The 10,164-nt window shown below is 41.3% G+C and overlaps 1 protein-coding gene across 1 annotated transcript; it reads left to right on the forward strand.

Annotated features, from left to right (window-relative positions):
- Window positions 1-6,536: 6,536 nt before the first annotated feature.
- Window positions 6,537-8,334, forward strand: LOC117484028 (dexamethasone-induced Ras-related protein 1-like). Its single transcript, XM_034132441.1, has 2 exons — window positions 6,537-6,895; window positions 7,314-8,334. Exons 1-2 carry the CDS (start codon window positions 6,625-6,627, stop codon window positions 7,841-7,843), a joined length of 801 nt encoding a protein of 266 aa, XP_033988332.1. The 5' UTR covers window positions 6,537-6,624; the 3' UTR covers window positions 7,844-8,334.
- Window positions 8,335-10,164: the final 1,830 nt, after the last annotated feature.

A 10,164-nucleotide genomic window follows, 5' to 3' on the forward strand; every position in this document is an offset into this window, starting at 1 on the left:
ACAGACCGGCCAGCTAACCAATCAGAGCAGACTGGGCTCTGGTTTCAGACAGAGGGTGAAAAGAGGTGCTGCAGCACAGGCAGTATGAGAAAAATAAAGAGCTTTTTGAACATTAAAGGGCCCATGTCATGGCCATTTCTACTGATCATAATTCCATTGTTGAGGTCTACTAGAATACATTTATATTGTGCAATGTTCCAAACTCACATTGGTTTCTCATACAGCATCTCTGTATAGTATGTGTATTCACTCTCTGTCCTACACGGCTTGTTGGAGCTCCTGCCCCCCCTCCTCCCTGTGAGCCCAGTGGCCGTCTGCGAGACAGCGAGACACAGCTAAACCCAGCACGAAACACACACACACACCCGCAGCCTGGCTGGGAGTTTGTGTGTGTGCTCAGGCTGAGTTCCCGCGGTGGTCTCGCTGTCTCGCCGACCCCACACCAGTGAGCCAACTCACAGTGTCCCCGCTCCTCGCAGCAGCGAGCCTCGCAACGTCCCGCCGAGTGTGTGTGTGTGAGGAAGTCCGCGGATTGGTCCAAACGTAACGGCTCCGCGGACGTTACGTTATGTCACTATACCCGAAATACGTCACTATACCCAATAAGTAAACAATGGAAAAAGAGAAATGTCCAACGAGGCGTTCTGGGGCAGCATAGACAGGTCTTTTCTGTGTTAGAGTTTTACTCGCTACAGGGTGTACTTTGAGGGTTTGTGACTCTGCAGACCGTTTACATGCAGAAAAACCTTCATAACACACAAGGGGACGGGTAATAACCAGAAAAGCATGACATGGGCCCTTTAAAGCATGGAGACATGTCACAGTAGAGGCACTATATACACCTGAACATGAGCACAATAGGGCCTCTTTAATAACTTTAATAATTCATGTCAGGTATTCCCACGGGTCATCATGCAAATGTCCAGGGTCTCTCACCTGCACACCTCAAAGGAATGAAGTCATAAATTATGTGAAACCTTACACCTGTGATTTAATTATAAAAAGGTATGTTTTTTAATCAATAACCTCTGTGCTGTTAGTTACATTTCCTGTGTTATTTGTGTTCTTTGTACGACTTAGTTAATGCAGACATTATGCATTTCCTTACAAATAGCATACATGTGCTAGATTAGATATATTTGTCTGTACAATTACATGATTATGGATTGTACTGGAGTGACTGAAATCTTCAATTTGTTTAAATGTACAAACAAATTACAAAAAGTCTAACAATTCCTCACAGAAGTTATCCTGCAACACTGCTGTTTGTATTATAAGTAATTCCAGTTTCACACTGTTTTTGAATGTTAATTATGAACCCTTTTCATATCGAAGGAGCTATAACAATACCAGCTTCAAAGTGTACCTATGCAAACCATTCACTCACATGTTGATGGAGTATTTGTTATTAAATAAAGAGGATGTGTTGGTCTCTCTTCATGTGTTACGAATGCTAATTTTCTACACTTAAGTGTTGGAGTAAGCCTCATGCATAATTCATCTCTCTTTGAATGTATCAGAGATTTAAGCACAGTGCTAATTCTCTTTGTGAGAGCAGCATCAGTGGCGGCGCTAAAGGTGGCTACTTGGGCTAAGCCCCGGATTTCCTACGATCCTAAATCCGCCACTGAGCAGCATGCAGTGCTAAAGTGTGTTTAAAGACTCCACGATGTACTAATGGCCAATGCACACAGTGACCTAGATTCTCAAATGTAGGCCATGATACAAAGAAATATGGATTGTACCTTGCAGGTCAGGTCAATGGAGGTCTCAGGTAATTGTGGTATTATAAAGTCGCATCCGACTACTAATGGAAAAGCATCAAAAACATTGAATGAAAAACGTGGAGATGTGCACTCATACATTTGAGGAGCTGGCGATTACAGCCTGGTGACAATAGTTACAAAATGACTTGGCCCATTTGGACAATTTTGGGGGTAATTGAGGATGCTGAATCTATTTCTGACATTTTCAGAACCAGATATGGCGGCTTTAACCAGAAAATGTCAATAGTTGTACTCTGCTGGCTAATTTGTATACATTTTGGAGCGATTTTGAAGACTTAGGGGATCATTTGAATTGGACAGATTGCTTATGTAGAGGCTATAACCCTTAGATGCATAAGTGGGTCTTTTTGGACCCGGTGAGGTGGTTTTCTTGAAGTATCTTTGTAATTACATTTTTGTTATCACTTCATATTCCAGCTATTCCTCAAAAAACATGTTTTGGATATCATGCCATTCACATTTTAAATTTACATTTTAAGAAATTGTAGTTTTTGTATTTCTACCCCCAAGCTTCCATAAGTGGGTCAAACATGACCCGCATGCATTTCCTATGGGATCCTATGGGAACCTTTGATTCTTATCACCTGTTGCTGTCAGGAATACATTCACTGTGGACCACACAGACGACAACACAAGTGACACCTCTCAGGAAGATTATTTTACACAGCCAGATCTGATACCTGTCAGTATAATAATAATAATACATTATATTTTTATAGGGCTTTTCAAGGACTCAAATTCGCTTTACAATATAAGGAAAGGTTAGGGTGGGGGGTATAGGACTATCAAACTTGATCAACCGGCATGGATTGATGGGGGGGGGGGGGGGGGCTATGAGTAGACAAGAGGAGAAGAGATGAGTTTTGAAAAGGGACTGGAATACTGTGAGGGTCTCAGAATAGCGGAGATCTTTGCATCGATATGTTCAAAAGGGTTTTTTTTTACTTTTTGAAAAAAACCCTTTTAAATATAAAATATATAGTGTGAACCAAAATATAATACTAAATATTATACAAGTGATTGTTCTTAACTAAAATGACAAAAATGGCATAAAAACACATATTATTCTAATATTGACCCACTTATGGAAGAGAGTAGGGTCCAGTCACTCGGGCATCTAAAGGGTTAAGGCAAGGCAAGTTTATTTATATAGCACCTTTCAACACAAGGCAATTCAAAGTGCTTTACAAAAATGGAAGACATTATGAAAATGGCATTTCAAATCAGTCATTAAAAAGAAAAGATAATAAAATAAACATTAAAAGAAAAAATACATGGATAAAAGTTAAAAGTTACATGTTCCTCTTGTGCTCTCTATATCTAAAGGTTGCAACACTTCTCATAATAGTCCAAATCAGTCAACAGAAACTATGGCCTCTTTCCGGTTAAAACTTCCATTTTTTAACCTCTCGCACCACAGGCATGAATCATACCAACGAACAGTTGACCAACCAGCCATGTCGCACTCTTACACACTAGAAAAACAACACTCTTTTAGCTCCCCAACACACACACACACACACACACTTCCATTACCTGTTAAGCAACACATGAAATAGGTGACTGAGTCATGGGACAGTGTGGGTCAATGTGGATGTTGTTGTGTTAGCATGCCGCCTCAGAGGAAACAGAAACATCATGAGGATGTAAAGAGCCGAGGACCCGTTCACTGATTCTGTGATGCAGAGAGTGTGTGTTCCCCTGATCCGACAGAAACACACACCACACAACACACACAATACACACAACTCACACAATACACTCACTGATCTCCGAACGGTGTGGAGGTCACATTCACATGGGGAGTTTTCTCTGGTGAGTGTAAAGCAAGTGATCACAGGTTACTCAAAGCTGGACAAAAAGAATGCATTTCTTGAGTGGATATTTAATTTGTTCCCATATTTCCCTTCTCCGATTGTATAGAAGTATATGAACAAAAACGTCTTACTTTTTACTTGATTTATCACCTCAGTAAACATGTTCCTCATAAAGTAATGGTCTTAATCATCAGATTAAAGTGTTCTCCAGTACAGCATCATGGTCATTTTGTAAATGAAGGTTCATTTTATGGTAAAATAGCAGTAAATAAACACATTTCTATCCAAATTTAGCACAAATTCTGAACAAATGTCCAGATTAAGAAGAAAAAAGGGGCAAATGAATGCTTCTTTTCATCCATTAAGGGTTGGTTCATTGAGATAAATACTTGGTCCATTCAGGACTTCATTCAACTATTGCAACATTTTTTTCAAGAGATCATAATTGAATTGTATTTTGAGATGTTTAAATTCTAGTATTGTTTATGTCTACTCTTTCATTCTACTTATGTGCAATGCCTTGTTTTGCAAATGCAAACATTTCCCAATTTGGGATCAATAAAGTGCATCTTATCTTATCTTATCTCACCATTCACACCACTGGGTCACCGCACCGTTCACCCACACACTAACCTCCTTTTCCCCTCTCTCTCCAAGTGAGGTTCTTACCCTCGTTACCTCTGCCCGTCCTACCACCTGTCCTCTGGACCCTATCCCCTCAAACCTCCTTCAGGCTATCGCTCCTGATATTCTGCCGTTTCTCACCCATCTCATCAACACTTCTCTAACTTCTGGTCACTTTCCAAACACTCCCAAGGAGGCAAGAGTAAACCCTCTCCTAAAGAAACCTACTCTCAACCCGTCTGATGTTATAAACTACAGGCCTGCCTCTCTCCTCCCGTTCCTTTCTAAAACACTTGAACGCGCTGTCTTTAAACAACTCTCCTGTTATCTCCATCAGAACAACCTTCTGGATCCGCACCAGTCTGGTTTCAAGGCAGGTCACTCCACAGAAACTGCTCTCCTTGCTGTCTCTGAGGAACTGCACACGGCTAAAGCAGCCTCCCTCTCCTCTGTCATCATCCTTCTGGGCCTGTCTGCTGCATTCGACACGGTGAACCATCAGATCCTCCGTCGCACTCTCCAACAACTTGGAGTTTCAGGCTCTGCACTTTCCCTCCTCACCTCATACCTCGAAGACCGTACCTACAAGGTAACTTGGAGAGGGTCCGAGTCCGACCCTTGTCAATTAACTACAGGGGTCCCTCAGGGCTCTGTTCTCGGTCCCCTCCTCTTCTCTCTGTACACAAACTCGCTCGGATCCCTTTCACAGTTTTTATTTTCAGTTCATGAAAGTACCTTTTTGTTGCCTTATCATGTCTTGTTAAGCATCTTGTGTCACTTCTGGTTCCAAAAAAATACATTTTCCAAGGGCAAAATGCCAATCTCTAAGCTTCAAATGGTTAGCAAAGGAAACAAACTAATTAATCGTCTATTGTCAAACACACAAGAAAATATAGAAACATGATGTAAATATTGCCTTTATGTTTATTCAATGTATTTACATGAGGAAGGTTAACATCTACTCATTTCTCCACACAGATCTCATGTGTTTTCCTTCCCTCATCTCTCAGCCAGAGGGATGTTTGCTGCATGGTTTATTTTTTAAAGTATATTTTCATTGCCCTTTGTCACATTATTTTCGCTGCTATCCATACACCAACCTTCCAACCTCAGCGTAGGTGCTCATTCAGGTGCTTCTCATGTAACCTTTGCACTATCACTGCTGGACAGATCCTTCTCTCAGTATTTGCACACCAGACTGAATGAGCCACATTGAAGCTGCAAACATTATTGAATCAATACGTCTGAATCAGCTCTTCTCTTGCCTAGTTTCACCCGGCAACAGCCTCCTCCTCCTCCTCCTCTTCACAGAAACTACTTCAGTTGTATGAAGCGCTACAGTGAAAATAATGAAACAGCTTTGTCTGCAACTGCATACAAATATTTTACTGTAGCAATAACGGTAGATAATTACATATAAATGAACATGGCAATTGTCATTCCTTTTTTCATTTGTGATAACACAATTTCCTGAAGGCAGTCCACTAAACAAAGAAATTGGAGCTGGTATTATTCTGAACACACACACACACACACACACACACACACACACACACACACACACACAATATATAATAGGTATTTTTTTCCTCTTATAAGTCGTGCCATTCATAGGGATAGAGTTGCACTGAGTGCCCCCTATTGGTCAATTATATAACTGCAGCCTCTCAGCTCTCCTGTGTTGACATGAAGCTGCAGCACTCACTGAGGATGTGAATAAATACAAATGAATACACGAAATAATCTGACTTTGCATGCATTTGTGGAGGACACATAACTGTGGTATTTCTTAAAGTGCAAGTATGTTTTTTAGGTGTATTATTGTTGCATATTTTGTCATTTTTAATGCATGAGAATACACTGACAACAGTGTTCAGTACTGCTTGTTTTTTGGTTAAAACTATCTGGAAACCTATGTGTTACTCAAGCAGAACTCACATCCGCTGACGAAGTTTTGTATTCTGTAGAATATGTCCAAAAGTCTAAACACAGTGTCCCAAACATGGCTAAATACCGGAAGAAGCATTAATAATTCACTTGGTAAACTTCCGTGGTAGTTATTATTTAGCTTGTATGGGCAGTCACCCTGCCTCAGAGTTATCAAACGCCCTGTTCTCGGCCTCTCTGCTGGTCAATGTTTCCCAGTGGGCCCGTCCTGCCTCCGTTAGAAATAACACACTGACGCACCAGTGTGAGATTGGTCCGCTTTTCCCAGCCACTGAATGAAGCTGAGCTGTGACGTAGACAAGGGGGAGGAGCCTGGAAAATAGTTTAAATACAGGGCTCCAGTCAGGAGACAGACAGAAACGCTCAGCACAGCATCCAAGAGCATCCAAAGCAACGCTCTCCTGCCTTTTTACGCACACTATCCACAGGAAAAAGCAGATCAACCAACCATGATTAAGAAAATGTCTCCTTCTGAGAGCGACTTCGACATCCCAGCAAAGAACTGCTACAGGATGGTGATTTTGGGATCCACCAAAGTTGGGAAAACGGCCATCGTGTCCCGTTTCCTGAACGCCAAGTTTGACGAGCAGTACACCCCGACCATCGAGGACTTTCACAGGAAACTGTACAGCATCAAGGGGGATGTTTACCAGCTGGACATACTGGATACATCCGGGAACCATCCTTTCCCCGCCATGAGGAGACTATCCATACTCACAGGTAAATATCTCACTCTGGGTTTGCATGAAGAAATAAGAAAGAAATGTTGGAAAAGTGCATGTGAAATGCTGCAGACATGAGATCTCTGTGCAATGAGTGCATGGCTGCAGCGTGCACGACTACATGTTATATTCTAGGGTTTTAAATCACACATATTTAGATTCTGTTCTGTTGTTTCTTGCACTATTTTTATTATTTTTTATTTATAATATGGTGCATTGTTTGAGGAGTTTAGGACTTGTAGCCTTTCCTTTAGTCCGTTTACATGCACAACAACTTTAAACACACTACAGGGAAGAGAGAACACTAAGATGTTCATTGCCATACACTGTAGCTACATGCATATGACAGTAAAGCCTTTGAATCTTTAAAAAACGTTGCATATTTTTAACCAAAGCATCCCTTTTTCTTCCTCCAGGTGACGTGTTCATCCTTGTCTTCAGCCTGGACAACCGCGACTCCTTCCAGGAGGTTCAGCGGCTCAAGAAGCAGATCTTTGAGACCAAGTCATGCCTGAAGAACAAAATCAAGGAGAACATCGACGTGCCCCTGGTGATCTGCGGGAACAAAGGAGACCGGGATTTTTACCGGGAGGTGCAGCAGGAGGAGATCGAGCAGCTGGTGGCCGGGGACGAGAAGTGTGCATACTTCGAGATCTCAGCCAAGCGCAACGAGAACGTGGATAAGATGTTCCAGACTCTGTTCACTTTGGCCAAACTACCTCACGAAATGAGCCCAGATCTGCACCGGAAAGTGTCCGTGCAGTACTGCGACATTCTGCGCAGCAAGTCACTTAAAAACAAGAAGATGAAGGACGCTGGAGAAGCTTTTGGGATGGTCAACCCGTGCGCGCGTAGACCCAGCGTGCACAGTGACCTCATGTACATTAAAGAGAAGACGATAGGACGCGGGCAGGGCAAGGACAAAGAGAGGTGTGTGATCAGTTAAGAGATGTGAAGACATACACTTTTGACACAGATATTTTGAAAGGAGAAGGAGCCGTGTGTGTGCGCGCTCACACTGACACGTGAGGTGTGGAGACGCCAGGGTGGCCGTGCGTAATGACGCAGCACCGTCTCCAGGGACTTCAACTGGACAGTCTGCTTGAACTGCCCGCACAAATGAACACAAACACTGTCCATGAGACATTTCTTGTTCTGTCAATCAGAGCCCAATGTGTGACGTGGCTTCACCTCGTGAGACTCGTGTTTTGTTGACGTCATGCCTTGTACAGATGCCAGAGAGGAGAATCTTGGCTCAGGCGTGTTTTTGGAGAAGGAGAAATAATGTTGTTTACATTTTATCATGTATTTTATAACGGCTAAGTAAACTTGAATGTTTCGTTGCAACCTGAGCTATTTTTTTAAATAGTGAATGTATATTTATTGTAAATATTTGCAAAGAAAATCTCAATATAATAAAAAAAACACAAACTAAAACTCTGTTTGTATTGTTTCTCATTCCTTCTCTAACTGTATTATGTGTTGTTGAAGTTTTCACACTCAAGACACCCTGCCATGTATACAGAGCATCAAATAATATCAATCTGTCAGCATCCAGGAACATGTTTCATTGCTTTTAAAACTGATGATAAAATCCCAAATGTGCAGAGTTTGCATTGATAATAAAAGCTGCAAAATCCACAAGCATCTTCAGATTAGATCAAGTTCATCATATCAGAATCCAGTTTATTGTCAAGTATCTTTTCAACTTCAATGAGTTTTTCTCTGGTGATGCATCAGGTAAATACATTAGGGGAAAGAAAAGCAAGTACAGAAAACACATAAAACAAAAATATGGCAAAAAGTTAATTTAGAAAGAATGAAATACATACCATAAAAACACATGTGCACTATATCTGAGAAGAACATTACAAAATAAAGGACATGCATCAGAGACCAGTATCTGATGTTTGACTGAAATCACCAGGAGTTATACATCACATCTGTTTGCACCACAGTGACTCCACGTTTGGCCAAAAGTAACCAAAACCATAAACCTTGCTGAATCCTGAAGAAGTCCAGGGGCCTCATTTATAAAGGGATATACGCTCAAAAAATGGCGTACGCCAGTTTCTACGCAATGTTTGCGATTTATAAAATACTAACTTGACGGGAAAATGTGCTGTCCTCCACGCAAACTCTAACCCATGCGTACGCACTAAGCACACAAACGGGAGAGACGAGAAACTGCGACACCGTTGGCAGAAGGAAGAATGGAGAGAAATATGTGGAAATAATACCATAAATAAAATGTTACCTCTCATTTATCAAATATGAAGAATTCATTTTCAAACATTGATTTTAATCTTAAAATGATTAAACAAACGCCTGTTTGAGACTCCTCAGTGCACACAAAAACATAACTTGGAGAAATATATAAATACAGATATGTTATTTAAAACCACCTCGAATATGTTGTGTTACTGTTATGAAATGTTTTCTCATAAATTATGCGGTAAGCAGGAGGACAGAATTACGTCTAAACTGACGCCGTTTTGCATTTCTATAGGTTGTAGATACGAGCATGGTTTTATATACTATCACGTTTAATCGTGTTTTATGCCGTTTGCCAAGACTTGATAAGTCGCTCGTAAAACACAGGAGGTATGGAAACTAAGAACACCAAAGGCCTATGTGGTAAATTGTACAGCTAATACAACACAACACAGTTGTATTTCCTTTAACTGGTGGATTATGGATATATAGTTGCTGATCGACAGCTGGAACACAAACCACCAAATACAACAAAATAATTCAGATCCAGTCGTCATGACTCCACTCCGGAGGGATTCCCCGATCATTTCTTACAGTTTCTCATCAATGGGGTGTCTCCTGTCCCCGGGACAAACACACTGCCTGAGGAAGGTTATGTGTAATTTTTTTGTCCTTAACTTTTTTCGGACCACTTATTTATTTATTTTGGTGACGATCCGACCTCCATGCTGCTACTCTGGTTCAAACTGCATCCACCAAACAATATGATTTATCTCCACCTCCCCACAATAACCTAAATCTGACACGGTGTGAGATGTCTTTTTTAGCTGTTCTATCGTCATTTCCTGCGATCTACTTCATGCAGTCAGTCAAAATGAATGAATGAATGGGCGTTTCTTTGACTATTTATAGGCAAATATGGGCGTTACGTGAAGCCTGCAAAAGCTGCGCCGCATTTCGAGTCGATTGTGATTTATAAAGGGAAACCGGCGTATGAAGTGCCGGTACGCACTTCCCTCGCCGGTACGCAATGTTTTGTGAATCGGAAAATGT

The sequence above is a fragment of the Trematomus bernacchii genome, unplaced genomic scaffold, assembly GCF_902827165.1.
Source record: "Trematomus bernacchii unplaced genomic scaffold, fTreBer1.1, whole genome shotgun sequence".
Taxonomy (NCBI): domain Eukaryota; kingdom Metazoa; phylum Chordata; class Actinopteri; order Perciformes; family Nototheniidae; genus Trematomus; species Trematomus bernacchii.

Coding starts and splice junctions, on each gene's coding strand:
- LOC117484028 (XM_034132441.1), top strand. CDS start 6,625: ATGATTAAGAAAATGTCTCCTTCTGAGAGCGACTTCGACATCCCAGCA. Junction 6,896..7,313: donor GAGACTATCCATACTCACAG/GTAAATATCTCA, acceptor TTCTTCCTCCAG/GTGACGTGTTCATCCTTGTC.